The 21181-nt window shown below is 35.8% G+C and overlaps 1 protein-coding gene across 1 annotated transcript in view; it reads left to right on the top strand.

The window, feature by feature from the left end:
- TPR (translocated promoter region, nuclear basket protein) overlaps window positions 1-21181 on the top strand; it is a gene marked incomplete at its 5' end in the record, with an annotated part of 41472 nt that overhangs the window by 366 nt on the left and 19925 nt on the right. The window contains 27 exons of the mRNA XM_010073961.1: window positions 1365-1469; window positions 1940-2013; window positions 3381-3477; window positions 3837-3940; window positions 4587-4751; window positions 5471-5563; window positions 5672-5752; window positions 7407-7494; window positions 8022-8162; window positions 9058-9149; window positions 10022-10219; window positions 10747-10854; window positions 11388-11614; window positions 12448-12611; window positions 12999-13138; window positions 13224-13372; window positions 13669-13831; window positions 14288-14422; window positions 15196-15336; window positions 15500-15668; window positions 16148-16314; window positions 17272-17424; window positions 18052-18168; window positions 19289-19492; window positions 19582-19766; window positions 20194-20341; window positions 20713-20850. Coding sequence (XP_010072263.1) covers window positions 1365-1469; window positions 1940-2013; window positions 3381-3477; window positions 3837-3940; window positions 4587-4751; window positions 5471-5563; window positions 5672-5752; window positions 7407-7494; window positions 8022-8162; window positions 9058-9149; window positions 10022-10219; window positions 10747-10854; window positions 11388-11614; window positions 12448-12611; window positions 12999-13138; window positions 13224-13372; window positions 13669-13831; window positions 14288-14422; window positions 15196-15336; window positions 15500-15668; window positions 16148-16314; window positions 17272-17424; window positions 18052-18168; window positions 19289-19492; window positions 19582-19766; window positions 20194-20341; window positions 20713-20850 — 3746 coding nt within the window. The remainder of the gene's footprint in view (window positions 1-1364; window positions 1470-1939; window positions 2014-3380; window positions 3478-3836; window positions 3941-4586; window positions 4752-5470; window positions 5564-5671; window positions 5753-7406; window positions 7495-8021; window positions 8163-9057; window positions 9150-10021; window positions 10220-10746; window positions 10855-11387; window positions 11615-12447; window positions 12612-12998; window positions 13139-13223; window positions 13373-13668; window positions 13832-14287; window positions 14423-15195; window positions 15337-15499; window positions 15669-16147; window positions 16315-17271; window positions 17425-18051; window positions 18169-19288; window positions 19493-19581; window positions 19767-20193; window positions 20342-20712; window positions 20851-21181) is intronic.

The following is a 21181-nucleotide window of genomic DNA, read 5'->3' as shown; positions in this document are numbered from 1 at the left end:
GTCCCCTGGCCGGGAAGGGGCCTGAGGTGAGGGGTGTCCCCTGGCCGGGAAGGGGCCCTCCAGTTGGGACCTGATGGGGTTTTTCTGTCACTTTGGCTAGGCAAGAGGAGGGTGGTGTTTGTTTGTTTGTTTTTCTTTTGCAAAGGGTAGTTCAGGGTTAAAAGTGCATTCAAAAGAGGCTTAAAGAACAGCTTTTCATCAGATTTTTAACAAGCATTGATTAACTTCAGTCTGCTTTGATTCCTGCTAAGGAAGACAAACAATGATTTGTTTACCCAACCCGCAAATGGTCTTTGGTTTATACTTTTTCCTGTTAAATTCCATGTTGAGGACCATAACCTTTCCATAAAACAGTCCTGATAGAATCAACGGCTTTATATTGATTTGGAGATTACAGAAAAGTAGTACCAGTAGTGAACTGGAGTAGAAATGAGAAAAGAGTGTAGATGAGTTTGAGCGCTGGGCAGCCTTGTGAATATGAGTTAATTTGTGGGGTAGGTGATAAACTTCTGATGTAAACTGTACTTCCACCTTTCCTTCAACCCTTCTGTCTCTTTCATGATAAAAAATTTGCTAAAGTAAATTAATAAAGTGTAGTGTAAATTAAGGTAACCTGTGGATTTTAGCAGGTTTGTCTCTTTCAGGTCCCTTCTCATATGTGGCTGGAGGGGCAGCATTATTTGAAATTGTAAGATATGATAGGAAGCATAAGATAAATAAAAATCCCTCAGTACTTCCTTAGAAGCCCACTATGCCTGAGAGTGAGATTAGTTCTTCTTTTACTAAGTATTTTACAGTTCAGGTCTATGACACAGTTACTGTTTCGGGTAACCAAAAGTTAGATTAGGTTATTTTTTGCAGTGCTATGGGGTATGCAGCATACAGTAAGAGTTCATTTTAAGAAGTGTTCATTCAACGTTTTCAAAATCAAATCTCTTGATACTTAGGGTTATGTGGATTTTGTTGTATGTGTATAGAAATATGCTACAGGTAAAAGAAGTTTTAAGTTGATGAGACCATGCTGCATAGTTGTGCTGATACAGCATTCTCTAGTTGCATCAAAAATGTTAAAGAACTATAAAAACTAATTAGTCTGTTGTTTTAGGGATAATTTCTGGAAACACATAACTTTTCATGCTAGCAAAATATTTTAAACAATCTTAATTCAATGTGGAAGTGCATCTTTTTGACTTTAGAAATACTTATTTCTTCAAATTCTACTGTAGTCTTTCTATTTTTAGATATTTTCATTATAAATATTGTTCTTTAATAAAGTTGTCCATTAATAAGGATTCTTGATAAAGGTGAGAAAGAAAAAGAAATAATCATTAAGTGAAATTGAAGTAACATTTGTTATTTTGCAGAACAACAGTACTTTGAAGTGGAAAAGCGTCTGGCTCAAAGTCAGGAGAGACTTGTAAATGAGACACAGGAATGTCAAACTCTCCGTGAGGAGCTTAAAAAGCTTCGTAAGTGTAACTGCACATTCTTAAGATTGGACAGGATATTCATTCTTTAGTCCAATGTTATGCTGAAATGCTTTAAGTTTTAAATAGGAGTTGAAAATCCATCCATCAACTTCATTTGTTGTTTCTGCAAGTAGGGAGATGTTTTGGGTTTGTGTTCAAGTCGGGTTTGTTTGTTTTTAATGTAAGTTTAGGTGTAATGGGGAAAAAAAAGCTTTCTGATCTTTGTAGTAATAGTAGCACAGTGTATTGATCTTCACAACAAATGCTTCTGCTCTAAGGCTTGCATTGGTTTGCCACAATATTACTTAGTCCATCCATAGTGAAGTCTTGAATTCTTCTCTTTCTCTTTTTTTTTTTTTTTTTTCTTTTATGTTGTTAAGGGAAATTTTGTCTTAATTGAATTTGGAGAGTGAATTCTGTCATTACGTTACAGTGGAGATGCCTCACTACTATTTCTTCTTATCCAACAGATGAACAGTTAAAGTTACTGAATGAGAAAAATAAAGAACTTGAAGCTGCTCGGGATCGTAATGCAGCCATTCAGGTACTGGAAGAACTTGATGATAAGTTGAAAGACTTTGGTTCACCTGTCTCATTGCAGCAAAGAATGCAATCAATTTCCAAAACAGACTGTATCAATATCAGTACAAATATGTACTGATGCTATATGTTTACATGTCCATACGGCTGTGCATACAGGAAAATTTGTGGCTTTTTTAAGTAAATGCTGGTGTTCTAGCAAACTGAGTTACAGGTGAACATATGTCAGAGCAGATGCTTTTATTTCAGCTTGGAGAGATTGTTTCATTCTAGCTGAAACCTGTTGTGAAGTGACTTGAAGCTGAATGTCAAAAATCAACGTTGTAAAGAGTTTTGTTTTTTCCTTCCTCCTTTCCCACTCTTTGTCACATTTTTCCTTGCGTTATGCTCAAAAGTCATGGGGTTGCAGGATGAGTCTCTTCAGCTGGCTGATCCAGCAAAACACTAATTTTGGAGGAGGAAGCAAAAGTATTATTATTAGATTGATTTGTCTACAAAGTGAAGACGGATCTGATTGTTTCCCTGGAGGGGCTTACCTGGGCCTAACTGAAGTGGTTTGTATTGCCACCTTAGAAGGCCGAGGCAGTACTATAGCCAATGAATGACCCAAGACTGTTTGACTTTGAGACTGACTTTTTGCATGTATTCATTCATTGTTTACTCTGTTATCTCTTTTATTTGGCCAAATAAAACTGTTTCAGTGAAATCTTAACTATCAAAACTGCCTTTCAAAGAATTTTAAAATTGGATGCAGTTTTGAACAGTTCCGGTTGCTCGTGTGGGATTTCTATTAGGCCTTCAATTCGTTTCGTCTGCTCTAAGTTCAACAATTATCATTCTAGTCTTCGTTCAAATACAGCTAGAACCAGAGGGAGTCTTGTGGTGGTCTGGACCTCTCTATGCTAATTGAAAAGCAAAAGCGTGAAAACCATGTATTCAGTATACTGGTCTTGAAAGCTGCGGGATGCGTCTCTCATCTTTGCTGTCTGATCTTATGCTGTAGTGGCATTTCATGTTTAAGCACAAAGGGCCAGCTGGACATTAGTATCAGAATGATTTATGGGGAAAAAAAAACCAGCCATTAACTGAAATGTGTTGGCTATTAGGCACTAGTAGAAAGAGGTACGTTAACCTGCATTTGTTTTAATTATATACACTAACATGATAGAAAGAATGGAAGCAGCCATGCTTTCGTACTGTGGGATTTAGGCTGAGGCAGCTGCCCACTATAAAAGCCTCCTTTCCCAGTTTTCAGTTGGCTGGGTTAACTTTGGTTTAGCGTACTTCTCTGTGATGATAAGTGTAAATAGTGACCATAAACTGTTATGGAAAGCTGATCCGTCTTTCTTGATCTTTTACAATTATTTTCAGAGCCATTTAAGTAGAGACAAAGAAGAACTGGAAGCTGAAAAGAGAGATTTGGTTCGAACAAGTGAAAGACAATCCCAGGAGGTTGAACATTTAAACGGTATAGCCAAGAACATATTAACAAACTACTTCACATGATATTGCTAAATAAAAGACGTGCTTGAGCAATTGAACTGCATATCCAGTTTGTATAGGCAGCACCAAATAATGGAGTAGCAGGAAACAGTATTTAGAGAAAAAGAAACAAGGCATGAAATTACATGCTAATTGCAGGAAAACACATCAGTTTGGGGCTTGGTTTTCTAGATATAAACACATATGTTACACAGTCTCGTATTGCACAATATACTATTACATACATTGTAGCTTGCCTGTTCTCTACAATTTAGTTAAGCTGAGTAATTAAAACTGTTGCACGATTAGCTTTTTTAACACTGATTTCCTTCCTCCCTCCTTCAGAGGATGTTAAACGCTTACATGAAAAGCTTACAGAAGCGAACACAGAAAAGGTGAAACTTCAGTTAAAATTGGATGAACTTCAAACATCAGATGTTTCCATGAAGGTGAGTAGTACTTTGTATGTGTAGTACATGTTAATGTTTTAATAATTAGTTGTTTACATGTGATGTCATCATCATTTTGTCATTATGGACTTTGAAAGTAGGTCGACTGTACTCCTGTTATTTATAACAAATTATTTTATTATAAAATTGGTGGCTGTGACTGGAAGTGAGACATATATTTGCAGAAGGCAAGGGGGCTTCAAGTTGGGCAAGCATGTCCAAGCCTTGTTTGTGGTGACTGCTCCTACCCACTAGGAAGAAGGACACAGCCCCATAAAGGCAGGTAGAAAGAAGGAAAATAATTATTTGTGAGCCTGCACCATTTCTCTATGAGCAGGATAAACTCCATAAGGAGCTGAAAGAGAGGAGGAAAGGAGAAAAGAGGAGGAAAACTTTGATACCTCCATTTCTTTCCTTAAATAGATAATGTTCCCAGCTAATGGAGACTTTGAGGAAACTAACTGTAATTTAGAAAAGTTCTTGTAGTTTAAGACTGGTAAGTTAGTATTACCAATGTAGTAAGGAACACTCCCTGCCATTTAGTGCTACTTATCACATTACAGTGCATGTTTGCTACTCCTACTTTGATTAGCTTCATTATTTTCTATGGAACCAGTACAATTACAGTATGCAATTTTCTTTTTAGTACCGTGAGAAAAGGTTGGAGCAAGAAAAAGAACTACTACAGAATCAAAACACGTGGCTGAACAATGAGTTGAAATCCAAAACAGATGAACTTCTACAAACTGCCCGGGAGAAAGGCAATGAAATCTTGGAGCTTAAATGTAGTCTGGAGAACAAGAAGGAGGAGGTAGTCTAACTACTGAGTGCTTGCCATTTCTTATAAATTGTACCTCCTGATTACCTGTATTAAACAAAACCAAGTACTTTAATAGCTGTATTTGAGGGGGGGAAAAAAAGAGTATGTTTTGCACTTAGGAAGTGTTCTTTCTTTTAACTTCTGATTTTTAAGGAGAACATATAGTTACCATTATGTAGAATAGAAATGTCAAGGATTTTAAATACAAGATAGAAATTTTGGAGTCACTGATAACATGCTATTTAATGGTATAATGCAGTTGAAATGTACAGAAATACAGTTCTTAATAAGGGGAAGGGCAGAAGGATCTGACTCAATTATCTTTGCAGAGTGGGATGATATTTTTGTTTTCTTATAACAAAATAACATGGCAGAATCAATATCCATATTTTGAAAATACTCAGCTTCGGTTAATTTTCCTTTGGGTACCTGAGCAGTTTCTTTAATAACTATGACAATTGGTCAGGTTTTCTGTGGCACTTGGCTCCTCTGAGGCTTGTGAGTTTATTTGGTTTTGTGTAATTGGAGCAATTTGGGGACTTGCACTTTTTCATTTAGCTGAATGCACGGGAGCAAAGACTGTTAGAAAATGTAACCATTTATGCTTTTGGGGTTTTTGAAGTAACAAACCATGAGATGGGTGTTTTCCAAAGTAAACTGGGCTGGAAAGACAAATTTATACATGATGTTCTCATTCATTCTTTGAGCAGGTTTCCAGAATGGAGGAACAAGTAAACAGCTTAAAACAGTCAAATGAAAATCTTCAGAAGCATGTGGAAGACCTTTTGAATAAACTGAAGGAGGTAGGACAACTTGAATTATTACAGTTGCTCCTACAAATTAAAAAACAAAATGTGTGGAATACAAATAGTGGAATGCCCCCCCACCCTCTCTCTTCTTTCATTTACTAGGCAAAAGAACAGCAAGCTAGTATGGAGGAAAGATTCCACAATGAATTGAATGCCCACATAAAATTGTCCAATTTATATAAGGTGAGTTTGCTGATTCTGTCATAAGCATATATTAGCATTACTTGGGGGTGAATCTTGGCATTAAATGTAATGCAGGCCAGTTTGGAGGTTTTTTTTTCTCCACAAAGTGTGGATGTGGGGAAGACTAACTTCCGTAGCAAAACATTGTGAAACATCCGAAACATTGCTTTCTTTGCTGCTGTCAATGGCAGAATTTGAAATATTACATTGCTTGGATCATTTTGTAGATTAAACAAAACTGCGATTAAAATAGTGATTTTTTTTTTTACTCACTGTCTTGAGGCTTCATATTGTATTAATGTGGTTGAGTCTTATGGTGTTGTATTGGGAGGTAAAGGTTTGTACATAAATTACAAGTATGCAAGAGATTTTTCTGTGCTTGGTTAGTGAAAGTGCATTTCAAATAACGCTGCAAGTGTGATCTGATTAAGACTCAGCTGAATGTCGTGTATTGTGTCAAATAAGCACCATCTAAACAAGTTGTTTTCACTTTTTGAGCCAACAAAACAAAATATCCTGTAGCATATTGACTAGGGCAGAGTCAACTGAAGAGGACAACTGATTGCTCTTTAGTTTATGCATATTATATTCACCAGTTAATGTGTTCTGTTTCCTGAATTTTCTTGCATAAATACCCACATAAACATTCTACCCTGCTTAATTCTGAGTTTTACGTTGCTTTGTCTGATGTAAACTGGTATTTCATTGAACAGCAGGTCAACAGCTAACTTTTCTGGAGCATAATGCATTACCATTTAACTTTTAATTTGGTTTTGTTTTGTTGCGGTGTTTTTCACTCCTATTTGTTCATGCTTTTTAGTATAGAAGTATTGGTTTGAAGGGGCTTAAAGGTTTGTCTCCAGCTTAACATAGGGTTTGCTATGTACTTGTAACTGCTGACATATTTGTCCGACCTAATATTAAAGGCACTGAGATTGAGTGCCCTCCCGTGGGAGCCTATTCTGAGACTCTGCTGATTAGCAAAAGTTGAATCAACTTTATTTCAGTTATCTCTAATGGACTTGCAGCATGGCTAAAGTATTGTACAGTCTTGCACTTGTGATCTCTAACTGGAAGGAAAGAAACAAACTGTAAGTTTCCCTAAAAATATCAGTTTTTTCAGAATGATGAAAATTGAGTACTCAAAATTTCTCTAAGTTTTTGAGACTCTGCTGATTAGCAAAAGTTGAATCAACTTTATTTCAGTTATCTCTAATGGACTTGCAGCATGGCTAAAGTATTGTACAGTCTTGCACTTGTGATCTCTAACTGGAAGGAAAGAAACAAACTGTGTAAGTTTCCCTAAAAAATCAGTTTTTTCAGAATGATCAAAATTGAGTACTCAAAATTTCACTAAGTTTTCTTCAATGAAGAGAAGGAACAAAGCCAGCGTCAGCTATAAAGCAGCTAAAAGGCATACATTTTATTTGAATTTGTCATATCAAATCAGTGTCTGACCCTTCTTACTCTCATATGGGCAGTTTGCAGCAAAGTTAAACTTAAGTGGAAGGAGAATTGTCTATTTTGGGTGAATCTTTTAGCATTTTACTTAAAAAACTGCATGTTCATAGTTTTTGGTCAGTTTGAGCTTTCTTATAAAAATACAGTTGATATTGCTATGTACTAAAAGGTTAAATAAAATGCTGTTATTTAGAGTGCTGCTGATGACTCGGAGGCAAAGAGCAATGAACTGACGGGAGCAGTAGAAGAGCTGCACAAGCTCCTGAAGGAAGCAGGTGAAGGTAAGCTGTGAGGGAGAGATGACAAAAGGAACAGAACAGTTACGCTCCTTTGTAACTACCTTGACACGTTGAAAAATAGGTGTTGAGCATTTATGAAAGGAACTTCATTAGACTTTTGGGATGGTGCAAACACAAGTCACTTCGTAACAAAAATTTTCTGTGACTAGTTGAATTTAATTGGGGAGGTGTGTGTGGGGAGAAGCTCTTCGAATATACCTGGAATTTTACTTTGTTTTTTGATGAGAAGATCTAATTTTGCAGCATATGTCTTCATTTCAGTTTCTTATTTTAGATGCCTTTTCACTGATAAAAGGACAGTTCATATTTTAGCCCTCTTCTACACAAAGGGGATAGGCAGCAGGTCATGCTTCTGTCGTGCTACTAAGTTTTCTTATGAGCATGAGCTTCTTGCTGATCATATAAAATGAATGTAAAATTTAAGGTACATAGGCTAATTTTGGTCTTTTTAAAAGAAGAAAATAAGAACAACCACAACAAAACAAACTGCTTGTCTGGTTTAATTTTAGCTAATAAAGCAACCCAAGAGCATTTGGCTGAGGTGGAAGAGTCAAAAGCTGTAATGGAAAAAGAACTGAGGGAGAAGATCAGTAAACTGGAAAAGGAGCTGGAGAATGCTAATGATTTACTGTCCGCTACAAAGCGTAAAGGTAGGGATGACACTGGGAACTAAAATACATAAAGCCTCAGACTTTTTATCATAAGTAGTCTTGCACAAAAATACTGTGGTGAGTTTCTATAGGAAGTAAGTGCATTAATCATAGTTCATCTTTGGTCATTTTTAATCATAAGTTTTAGAAGCTTTTGGATGCATATAAATATATGTGTGTATATATATAAAGTTTATTTTTTTACCCACCAGAAAATGCATTTCTATCAAAATGTTTTTTGAAATAATCTGACATACCTTTTCAAAGAAAAGGGAGAGGAAACATTTCCTTAAGGCCGAATCATCATGCTTTTAGTAGTTTTCTGGAGGGAGGAGTGGGGTTGATGAACTCTTCTTATTCTTCTCATTAAAAAAAAAAAAAAGGGCAAAGGAAAACAAACCTGTGTCCTTAAATTTCTGTTTAACATTAAATCTTGTTCAATATTCAATGTTCTAGTTTTATCATTTTTGTGTTGAAAAGAAGAGTCTGTTTGCTTGAAAATCTTGCTAAGAAATCTGATGTTAAGCTCTGCTTCAGCTATTTTAGTTGCTTACATTCAGAAATTATCAAAATTTTAGAGTCTAATAGCAAAAGCTTTTCAGCATTTCAAATTAAACTAGTCTCAATTAGTCAGAGACCTTGATAATGTATGTCACTTGCACAAGTATTTGTATAATATAGATTACTGAAAATTCTTAAACCTGTAACTTCAAGGGCTTAAAATAGTCATTTAAAATACAGCTATGTACTACGTACTACGGTATGTACTAAAAAAATACAGCTGTGTACTATGAAGCACAAAGGTGTATGAAGACCTTCTTGATCTTAATAAAGAATATTTATGATGGGAATTATTGCAGCTTTTTAATGGTAATTGGTGGGCTTATGTCTTCAGGAGCCATCCTGTCTGAGGAGGAACTGGCAGCTATGTCTCCCACTGCTGCAGCTGTAGCTAAAGTAGTAAAGCCTGGAATGAAATTAACTGAGGTAAGGGAGAAGAAAATCTTCAATGTCAAGGCCCTTGAAATGCCAACATTAATAACTTAAAAATATAAGGGTGCAGGCATCATTCACTGTTTTGGATTTGGTGTAATACCTGACTGAAGTGAATGAAATCTTTTCATGCATTTGAGGCAGATTTAACTAGTTTAGTTATTGGGATACATACCTTACAGTTTTTCTTTAGTAGATCAAAACATTTGTAGGATCTTTTCGTTCTTTTTCTGAAATATGGAGGAGTTTTTGTGCACATAAGCTTATTTTCTCTGTGCGTTTTTGGCAGGAGCTTTTTTTCTTTTTGCTTATTTACATAAGTTTTTAATCTGTATTGCGTATTTGGCTTGTACTTGCAGAAAAAATAAAATAATGATAGGTCATACATATTCTAGGCTTTTTTTTTTACATTTATGCAGTTATTATTTTCATTTCATTTGTTATTGGTTGTTCTGTTCAGCCGTTAAGTTACTTTCTTCTGTGCTCGCTGCTTTCTTTTGTGATACTAGTTTTGATATTCCTGTTGTCTTAAACTTGATTAAGATTTGCTCATTTTACATAGAATTCTTTCGTTGCATACAATTGCCCTATAAAAGTTTTCCATATCTGTAAATTCATAAGGATACTTCGCCACTTTTAAATTGTTAGGGATAACTGATTTGCCATGGTATGAGTCCATTCCTAAAACCACATTTTCAAAGAGTCAGCTTGTTTCTCTGAATTGATTCGTTTAGAATTATATAAAATTATACCACCTTAAGGTGTGAATTATGTAATTAGCAGTGGTTCTTTGGTATATCTGTTTTTTCTTAAAAAAACCAACCACACAAATACAGAATACTAAACCAAAACATCTTCTGTTGCAGCTGTACAATGCATATGTAGAAACTCAGGATCAGTTGCTTTTGGAAAAGCTGGAGAATAAGCGAATCAATAAATATTTGGATGAAATAGTGCAGGAAGTAGAAGCCAAAGCACCAATTTTAAAACGTCAGCGTGAAGAATTTGAGCGTTCCCAAAAAGCTGTTGCTAGTCTGTCTGCAAAGCTTGAACAAGCTATGAAGGTCAGTATGAAATACAAGAGCATGTAAAATTATGGAAAAAATTGCTTTTTAATTCCATAATCCTGTTAGTAAACGCATGAAATGGATCTTTCAGTCAGCTTTTATTGCGGGAGAATACTTGTTGAACTTGCTAGTTTGTGATTTATTGGACTGTGCAAAGTATTTCTACAGAAACAACATTTTTAAGAGGTTTGATAGTGAAGTCACACTGTAAGTGTGGTGATGTACAACCTCTGATTTTCTGAGAGAGTAGAATTCTTTATAATCAAAGATTAGTATTTGTCTGTCCAAAGAAATAAGATTGGACTTTGGTGACCACTTCCCATTAATTTTAATATGTACACTAATACAACATGAGCGTGTTTTTTGATTCCTAAATAAGTGGTGTTTAACCTTTGGATTGTAACGTTAAAGAAGTAAAGCACAGTTTAATTCACAGGGCATGTCTCTCTAAATTATGTTACCCCTGGAAAGAGATGTGTCCGAGTTTCATTGCTACGTGCTTCTTAATGTTTGTATGCTTGCAGGAAATCCAACGATTGCAGGAGAGTGCTGATAAAGCCAATAAGCACTCCTCAGTGCTTGAAAGGGAAAGCCAGAGACTGGAAATACAAGTAAAAGACCTTTCACAGCAGGTAGAACAGATGTTGCTATGGTGCATTGTATTATTTGCATTTTTTTGTTAATATGATGCTGTATTTCTGAACTTTTCTTGGAAGTTGTGTTCAGCTGCGGTCACCTAGACTTTAGTTGTCATAAGAGCCTTAGTGATGTTAAAAGCCTCTCCTTAGGGCAACGTGATATTTGCATTTCTGCTTACAAAATTAGAGTAAGTTTAGCTGGATAGGAGTGACACTGCTTTAGGATAATATTGTTAAACATCTAACATGGAGAACTCAGATCTATAACTTCTTTCTTTGATTGGAACGTCCTGCGATCTGTTTGCAGAACTGAACACAACATATCTGTTTCTGATGTTGATGTGGTTTCCTTTCATCAAACTGTTTTTTTCTATGATGTAATTGTTTTTCACGAATTTGTTGTAATAGATTTTATGTTGTAGGAAAAAATGTACTTAATTTCCAAGTACTTTATTTCTAATATATTGTTTTTCAGAGTCAGCTTTTGAGTCCATGACCAAGTCTTACACTAGAATGTTCTCTTTCAGATTCGTGTGCTTTTAATGGAACTTGAAGAAGCTAGAGGCAATCATGTGATTCGTGATGAAGAAGTGAGCTCCGCTGACATCAGTAGCTCTTCTGAAGTGATATCTCAACATCTAGTCTCTTACAGAAATATTGAAGAGCTTCAGCAGCAGAATCAGCGTCTCTTGGTGGCTCTCCGGGAGCTGGGAGAGGCTAGAGAAAAAGAGGAGGAAGAAGCAACATCATCTAAGTAAATTACCTGTTCCTTCTAGTAAACTGTTTATAGTAACAGGGATTTATTCATACATTTGTCAGCTTTTGCTTCTGATTTCTTAGTAATTATGTGCATATGTATATGTAAGCGTGCATATGCTCGTGAGCAATGATGTAATTCATAAAGGCAAATTGTTATTAAGCAACATTGTCTTCAGTTTTTAGACTAAAATGGCTTTATAGCTATATATCTTGTAATTCCTGTTCATCATTTTTTGTCCAGCTGATGTAAATGATCTCTTCCAGAAATTCTTTCTAAACAAACTTTGTCAATCCAGAGGTGCTCAGAACACCCACTGAAATGCTAACCTTTTATAACCAGAACAGATTTCTGTGAAAATATTTCAAACTTGCACATTCGGTAAAGATAATTGTCAGTCTTTTAGTGAATGTGATTTCAAACAACAGAGCTGTTTTTTGAAAAAGAAAGTTTTCGGTCCTGTTAGCTGAACAAAAAATTGAATATGTGCATATCTAATTCACTAGCTGTAAGGTCCACAGATAATTCTGTATTAGAAGTTTTTAGCTTGTTTCTCTGTTCATGCTACTCACTGGTGTTTGAAGTTATTCACGTGAATAGAATTACCTCTGTTCTGCTTTTCATGGAAGAGGCCTAGTTTATTTGTCATTGAAAAAATGGTGAGCCCAAAGACCAATTTTCTTCTAAGTTTGCTCAAAAATCTCAGAGGTGCTTAACTTTCAAAGATGCAATAAATGAACAGTAAAAGGCTTGTGACAAAATACAGGACTTGTGTCATCTTGGTATGCCTTGCTGTGTATGTTGCTGAAAACAACTGTTGTTGCTTTCAGAATTTCTGAGCTTCAGAGTCAGCTTGAAGAAGCTGTCAGCGAACTGGAAAAACTGCGTGAATCTCGTCATCATCAGTTGCAGCTTGTTGAGTCTATAGCTCGTCAGCGTGATATGTTCCGCATCTTGCTGGCACAGACCACAGGAGCTGTCATTCCTTTGCAAGGTAAGCTTCACATTTCTGCACCATTGGAAAAAAAAATTGTTGTTTGCTTTCGGTAATGGTGCTGTAATGGTGCGAGTAACTTCTGTTAATCTGATATTCAGCGTTTACCCTTACTTACTGGAAAACCCATGAGTTGGGATTTAGGCAAGTGATTTTATAATGTAATAACTTGCTACATAGTGACTGACGTGTAGCGGTGACTGTGTGTGTTCTGGTAACATATTGTAGGTGTACAGAGTGGATGATCTTACACTTGCTCGGGAGAGCCCAGGACTCTCCTAGCAATACAGTGTTTTTTTAGATATATTTCAGTGTGATTATATGATTTCTGCTTTGGCAAGCATTCATTCAATTGTTGCCTTTGAAATCCCCTTTACCTTCTTTTAGCTTCAGGTTTATTACCAGAGGAGATTTCTCTTACATCTACTCCAAAGCGCCCAAGTTTACCTCAGGGTATGTCAACTCCTGCGCCAGTGTCAATGGCTGAGTCAGTGGAGACTGTGGAGGCTAAGGCTGCACTGAAGCAGGTATATTTTTTGGTAAACACTGTAGAAAGCTATCACTATTTCTTTTTACTTTTGTGATCGCTTTAATGTCTGCTCTTTTATATAGTTGCAGGAAGTTTTTGAGAACTATAAAAAAGAAAAGGCCGAGAATGACAAGTTGCTGAATGAACAAAATGAAAAGCTTCAGGAGCAGGTCACAGACTTGAGGTCACAAAATGCAAAGATATCCACACAGCTGGAGTTTGCCTCCAAACGGTAAATCAGCTATTTAATTTTGTTGTTTCATGTATGTGTGAATAGAATCACATTGACTGCTTGATATAGTTTGCTCAGGAAGAGTTGCCGGTTCAACATTAATGTTATCTATTCTGTTAAAGAACATGAAGGAAATAGTGAAGGTGGGATCAAGAATATACCTTATAGTTGAGTGAGCCGCATAGATGAAAACTGGTGCACAAGAACAGGAAACATATAGCTGTGTACATATACCTTTTGCAAATAAACAGTGTAATGTGGCAAACATATACTTTGCTTTGTTCTTCCATGTGAAGTTATGAAATGCTGCAGGATAATGTTGAAGGCTATCGTCGAGAAATAACATCTCTGCATGAAAGAACCCAGAAACTCACAGCAACAACTCAGAAGCAAGAGCAGATAATTAACACCATGACTCAAGACATCAGGGCAGCTAATGAAAAACTGGCAGTGGCAGAGGTTAGTAATACAGCGTATTATACTCCTAGATATTCTGGGTTAGCGCAAGAGTTTTTCTTAGGATTATTGTGAAGCTGTCAGAACTTGACTGTGTGTCTTTTTGAGTGCATCAGCTATTAAATTTGTAAAAGCTTGTGTGCGTGGAAGTTGGTATACTTAGTGTGTACATTCATAACAGTCCACAGAATTATCTCAGGTGCTGAGTGAAGATGAAACACCATTCCAAAGGTGTTTCACTACCCACATTTACAGAGAAAACAGCGTGATTAGTCAAGCAGTTGTGTTCTTGCTGTTCTTGGTTTATTTGCATGGATTTTAATTTACAGTCTGTAATATTAAAAGCTCTTATTTTTAAACAGTGTTAACTGATCATAAAAATAACATTGCCTAAATAAAAATTAATGGAGAGATTTGGGATTGATAACAAAGTTCTTGTTATTATTTGCTGTCTTAAAGGTGAGAGCAGAAAACTTAAAAAAAGAGAAAGATATCTTGAAGATGTCAGATGTGCGTTTGACTCAGCAACGTGAGTCTTTGTTAGCTGAACAAAGAGGACAGAACTTGCTGCTTACTAATTTGCGAACTATTCAGGTATGTGGTATTACTCTTATGTCCAAGTCTAGTCTGCCTTTCAGAGTTTTCAGTAAATACCCATCTAAGTTGACTTCAGCAGTAATGGGATTGGGTTTTAAAGTGGACGAGTTTTTTTTCTGTTACAAATTGACTCTGAACATAAAATACTTAAGCAACTTGTTTAAGAAAGTTTGTTACTCCTATGCTAAATTGTGACACTCTTGTTATTTACCTGGGCAAAGTCCCGAGAATTCTGAGTTGATGAGGTTTTTCACAATAAAATGGAAACAAAACACATGAAACAAAGTGGAAGGAAAAAAATCTGTATGTTAATTTTTATGATCGCAAAATTTACCAGTGCCTGCCCTGGTAGTTTATTTTCCTATTGTTTTAAGGTATATTTACTTTTGTACTTTTATATCTTCTATTGTAAGGTATATTGACTCTTAGAGTATTAATATTTAAGGTTGCACATTTTATCATGTGACTGAATTCTATTTCTGAGATCTTTGGGATTTTTTCAATCCTTGGAATTAGTAGATAGGATAGTAGATTTTCTTCTAGTAATACTTATTGTATCAGTATTATTAAAAAATCTTTCAAAGCTAAGTCATACATTGTGAATGCTACTTTTTATAATTTTCTGGATCTACCTATTATTGCTTGATCCCTGTAGTAATTATTTTGCGAGTGGGAGAAGTGTTGTGACAACTTTTGTATGAAGTGCTGCAATAATTCAGAAGAAAATTATTAGTGTATTGTAAGCATAGTCCATTATGCTCTTTTGTCAGGGAATACTGGAGAGGTCTGAGACAGAAACAAAACAAAGACTCAATAACCAGATTGAGAAGCTAGAGCGTGAGATATCTCAGCTGAAGAAGAAACTAGAAACTGAGGTAGAACAAAGACATTCCCTTACCAAAAATCAAGAGGTAAGTATAGTTATAAATATGCTAAACTTGCTTTAGTGAAAACAGAGCCACAGCTGCATGGCTTCTGCCAGCTTACACATTTTTCATACATGAAATTTATAAACATATTTGATTTTTATGGCACTTGTGAGTAATGACAAGTTTAAGAATCTTGTGTTTTCAGGTTCATATCCTGGATCTTAAGAGGCAACTTGAGACTGAGACAAACCGTCACATTAACACAAAGGAACTTTTAAAGAATGCCCAGAAAGAAGCTGCAATGTTGAAACAGCAGCTTAACAATATGGAGGCTCAGCTAGCATCTCAGTCATCACAGAGGGTTCCAGGGAAAGGTAAGATGTTTTTCTACGTTGAATTTCTCTTTATGTTAAACGTTGCTATTTGCAGCATGGTAAAATTAATAATTCATTCTAATTTAGAATTAGGAGGACAGGACACTAAATAATAAACCTCTTTGTTATTTCAATCACATATGCAAGCAAATGATAATCAGAATGGTTTGTTAAAATAAAATTAATATCCAGGCAGTCTTTGACAAAGGGGGAAAAATAAAGCTTATTATAGGATCCTTTTTATTTTTCTTTGAAGGAACGAAAGTATATTAGGTTAACTATTTTTAAATAGCCTTTTTTTTTTTTTTTTGTCTTTGTCTGAATCAGCAGTGCTGACAGTTTTATTTGGGGAAGCTTTGTGAGGGTGTTTGGTTTTTTTCCATGTTGCTATCCTAAAAAGACTTCAGTTTTCAATGGAAGAGTGGTTTAAGAAACTGAATTAAACATCACCAGTTAATGAATGTGTTCTGATATTATAGGTCAGCCTGGTTCAAACGAAGATGTGGATGATCTTCTAAGTCGACTAAGACAAGCTGACGAACAAGTTAATGACCTGAGAGAAAGACTCAAGACTAGTTCTAGTAATGTGGAACAGTACAGGGCCATGGTTCTTAGTCTAGAGGAATCCCTTAATAAGGAAAAACAAGTAAGTAGTTACCATTGTTTATTAGAGCAAAACCAGAAGCAAAATGAAAGATTTTATTTTTTTTTGGTACTACAGTACTGTCTGTAGGATTATTGGAGGAGTTCTGAACTAACTTTAGATTTTTTTGTAAGGCGTTAGAATATAATGTAGTAAGACCATATTTGAGACAATTTTATTGAAAACACTTTTGATCATGGAAATATTAAACCTTTTTGCAGCGTACTTTTAAAATGTTGAATTGTAAATTTGACTCAAAGCTGTGCTGTGCCAATGTCTTCCTTTGAAAGGGGGTCATTGACTTATAAAAATTCTTCCCTGTGATCAACGATTCAAAGTATTGATTAGCGCTCAGTCAAAAGCAGTTAAACTCACGCCTTCTGCATCAGAAGTGTCTTCAGAGATGCAAAAGAACTCTGTGGCATTCATGCAAAAAGCTTGAGACGACCTTCCAATCTGTCACACGCTCCACCCTGTTACTAGCGAATGAAGCCTGTTCTTCCAAGCTATTCAGCATATCAAAATAGGATAGATTGAGGAAACAAAATTCCCATTTTCTCCTGAAGTCACAGCATTGGTAGATGATGGAGTGCTGTTTGTCTGGTATCTGAGTTCTCTGCCTGTGTTGTAACAGTAAAAACTTCATTGTGGCTTGATGCTCTTTAACAATATTGCAGATTCTAGTGTGTAATAAAAAGATATGCTGGCTACTGCACACTAGGGTGCAGTCACCTGAAACTTTTCTTAAGTGTACTTCATGAAGTATTGCAGCTTTGAAGGGGGAAAAAATGAAAATAAAATAATTCAATGCTATTGTGATTCTCCAGATTTTCAGTGTTCTAAATGAGATGCTGAGAATACCTATCTGGCTTTAAATTATTAATAAAATACTGATTTTGCATCAGTTTCACACTGTATTTCAAGGAAAAAAATTATCTTTTATGATGGATTTTAATGAAGGTGACAGAGGAAGTTCGTGCAACAGTTGAAGCTCGTCTGAAGGAGTCTTCAGAGTATCAAGCACAGCTAGAAAAGAAGCTGATGGAGTCAGAGAAAGAAAAGCAAGAACTGCAAGAGGAGAGGCGTAAAGCTGTGGAGAATATGGAACAACAGGTATGCACTGAATGCCCACTTCCTTAAACTCCCTTGTAGAGAGTCCACAAGAATGTGCTTTTAAGTAATCAAATAATTTGTGAGAGATTTCCAAACATGAGTAGTGTATGTTAACCTTATCACTTTGTTAGGGTGATTGTGTATTTAAAGCTGTCACTGTCTTCCTAAACTTTGAGCACAGTTTGCAGGAAAATATGAGTAAAAGCCTTTTAGAAAAGTTTCAGAAAACCCTTTTTGGAGCATGAGCCAAAACCAAATTTTTAGTATGCACAGCTTTTAAAACCAGAGTGGTCTGTGCCCTTATTTATCTGGTTTATATTTGGGCACTTATTGAGGTTGAAAGAAACAAGATGACTGCAACTAGAATAACTGTAGGCCCAACTCTGAAAGAACAGTAACAGTTTTGCCAGAAAAGAGCTCTGTATATTAAGTCAAAGTCTTGAAAGTATTTCTCTTTAGATTAAAGTCAGTATTTAAAAAAAAAAAAAAAACAAACCACCCTTCGGTTCTACATTATTCATGACTGTCTACCTTCTAAGCCTTGCTGTGTTCAGTACTCTGTGAAATACTTTGCCATTTATTCTTGGCTTTGTTTTTTTGTTGTTCCCCCCTCCCTCATCACTATAGCTAACGGAACTAAAGAAGAGTTTGTCAACCGTGCAATCAGAAGTTCAGGAAGCTCTTCAGAGAGCCAGCACAGCTCTAAGTAATGAACAACAAGCCAGACGTGACTGCCAGGAACAAGTATGTTTGTAGTATTTGCCTATTTTAGACAGAGGTAGTAAACTTCATGTTAGTTTTTCATTGTTTTTCAGTTGAACTTAAAACATTATTTAAAGATAGTGCTGCTAATTGGAGACTTGTGGAGGTGAGAAAAGCACTGTAAGAGCACTTTCTCTATTTTGTGAACAGCTGCTTATGTAGTCCTTCTACCTGGTCACACGTTGTGGTAATATCAACTAAACTGACTTTGAATATAAAATTGTGCTGCAAGCACAGTTTGGGTCACATTTAGGAAAGCAACAGAAGATGCAATGGATTACTTTTTCTAAGGTTTGTTTCATTATGTAAAAAAATTGATTGGCAAATGTAATTAGCTGTTCTTAATGAATTGTTATCTCACTCTCCTGAAGGGGGAGCAAAAAAGAAAACTGAATTCTCACAACAAGACAGTGAGGAAAATATCTTTCTGACCTGAAACATAATTGTCATCTTATGATATGATAATTAGCAGTGTTTGGGCAATATGATATTTAGCAGCACCTGATAAGATTATCTTGTTACCAGCTGTTTTTCAAAGGGAATCTACTTTTCTGCGGGTGAGAATTCAGCAACACTGTTAGGTGTAAAGGATGTGAAAAAACTTTTGGCTGTTGTTTAATCCAACCCAAGATTGAGCAGACAGGCATTTCAATTTTTTTAAAATACAGAGACCATAGTCTGTCCTTAGCTTTTTAACCACATGCAGTAAATATCTTTGCCCCATTCACATGTGGAAATAACCAGTGGATGTTTTTAGGCTAACAGCTGTCTTTTATCCCTGCAGAATCTAGAGCAAGAGGTTTGATTGTAGAATAACTAGAGAGTGCATGCTCCTGCTAGCCACTCGAAGAAAATTATTTCAAATTTTAATTTTTATTAAAAGTAATTTCTTTAAGGGAACCATTCTAAGTTTACCCTTTTTTGTTTGGTTTTTTGGTTTGGTTTTTTTTTTTAACTTGAGAATGACAGATGTCTTGGACAGTGGTTTTTTTTTTTTATTTATTATCGGTCACTGGTTTTGTCTAGATTTTGAGAATCTCTTTAATGGTTTATGTTTGATATGTACAAAAGTAACAGAATCCACTTTTATAATTTTCTACAGGCAAAGATGGCTTGTGAAGCTCAAAATAAATATGAACGGGAATTAATGCTTCATGCTGCCGATGTTGAAGCATTACAGGCTATTAAAGACCAAGTTGCCAAGAATGCAGTAGTAAGGCAACAGCTGGAGGAAGCTGCTCAGAAAGCTGAGTCTGAGTTGTTAGAGTGCAAAGCCTCCTGGGAAGAGAGAGAGAGAATGATCAAGGTATGATTGTTTTTATGGTTTCAGTGGATTTTTTCAGTTAACAGAAATTCAGCCACAGAATTCACAGCCATTGAAAAATTCTGTTGTAGGATGAAGCTTCGCAACTTGCATCCCGCTGTGAAGATTTGGAAAAACAAAATCGATTATTACATGAACAGCTGGAAAGTCTGAGTGATAAGATGGTGACTTCTATGAAAGAAGCCATACCAACTGCGGTGAATGTTTCTCTCAATGAGGAAGGCAAATCCCAGGAACAAATCTTAGAAATCCTTAGGTAACTTTAGCTCTGGGCTCCTCTCAGTGGTTATAAATTAGTTGCCGAATAAAATAGTTCTGTATTACTTTATATTTGAAGGATAATGTATGAAACTTAAGCGCATTTTTGTTAGGTAGGAGGTGGTTGTTCTACATCAGTGACTAGTAAAGGAGATTTCTTTTTGCTGTGAGTCAATTATGACAGGAGGCTAAGTCTGATTTTGGCAAATGTGACTGGCAAGAAAGTTTCATAGTTGATTTTTTTTCTTTTTGTGGTTTTTAGGGTGTTTATGTAGGTTTTCAAGGACTTTATCTAGGATTTTCTTTTTGATCTTTCTGAACTGATACCTATACTCAGTAGACCTTCAGATGTAAGATGCTTCACCTTAAAATGCTTTATCTTACATTTTCATTGACATGATGTGTTGTTCATTTTCTTATTGCAGATTTATACGTCGAGAAAAAGAGATTGCGGAAACTAGATTTGAGGTGGCCCAAGTGGAGAGTCTGCGTTACCGTCAGAGAGTGGAGCACCTGGAAAGGGAACTCCAGGAGCTGCAGGACAGTCTCAATGCTGAGAGAGAGAAGGTGCAGGTATGGTTGGATATTATTGCTTATGATTTCAATAGGTAGAGACAGTTGTTCTCTATGTTCTCTTTGTCTTTGCTGCCTGTGCCCAAAAATGAGGAGTTGTGGAAGAATCAGGAGCTTTTATACTGAGGCTGGTATATAGCTAAATGGAGGGTCTTGTGAAGCAGTGTAGCAATCCCAAAATCACATCAATAGGGAAAATAAATATAATTTCTTTAATTTTTTTTTTCCGATCTCCCATTCCTTAAGTGATATTTGCTTGTTTTGAGATAATGAATGTCATGATAACTTTCCAAGATGGTTTTATGCCACATCAAGGTAAGTATATATGCATATGCAAGCAAAACTAATGACCAAATTAAATCTTTTCAAAGGTAACAGCAAAAACCATTGCTCAGCACGAAGAATTAATGAAGAAAACTGAGACCATGAACGTACTGATAGAAACCAACAAGATGCTAAGAGAAGAGAAGGAGAGGTTGGAACAAGAGTTACAACAAATTCAAGCAAAGGTTAGTACTGCGGTTCACCTACATTTTTCAGATAATCCAGTTGATGGGTTAACATCTGGATTGCTAATTACAATAAACACATGATTTGGATTGTGATTATTCCTTTACGTCATACACAAATGAGGAAACTTACCATGTAGAATTTTAGAAGACATTGGTCCACCTAGAATATTGGAAAGTTTAGAGTTCAGTTTCATTTCAATGAAACTGAAAATCAGCATTTATCCCAGGCTAGGGATGTACCAGTAACAAGGGTATTATCAGCAGATAAATGAAAAATAGCACAGGAATACATATAAAGCAGACCACAGCTTTATTAAGAGTTTAAAAC

Source organism: Pterocles gutturalis, unplaced genomic scaffold (assembly GCF_000699245.1).
Source record: "Pterocles gutturalis isolate BGI_N339 unplaced genomic scaffold, ASM69924v1 scaffold287, whole genome shotgun sequence".
In the NCBI taxonomy this organism is placed as follows: Eukaryota; Metazoa; Chordata; class Aves; order Pterocliformes; family Pteroclidae; genus Pterocles; species Pterocles gutturalis.
The sequence above is the reverse complement of the archived record's forward strand: the minus strand, read 5'-3'. Positions and strand labels throughout refer to the sequence as shown.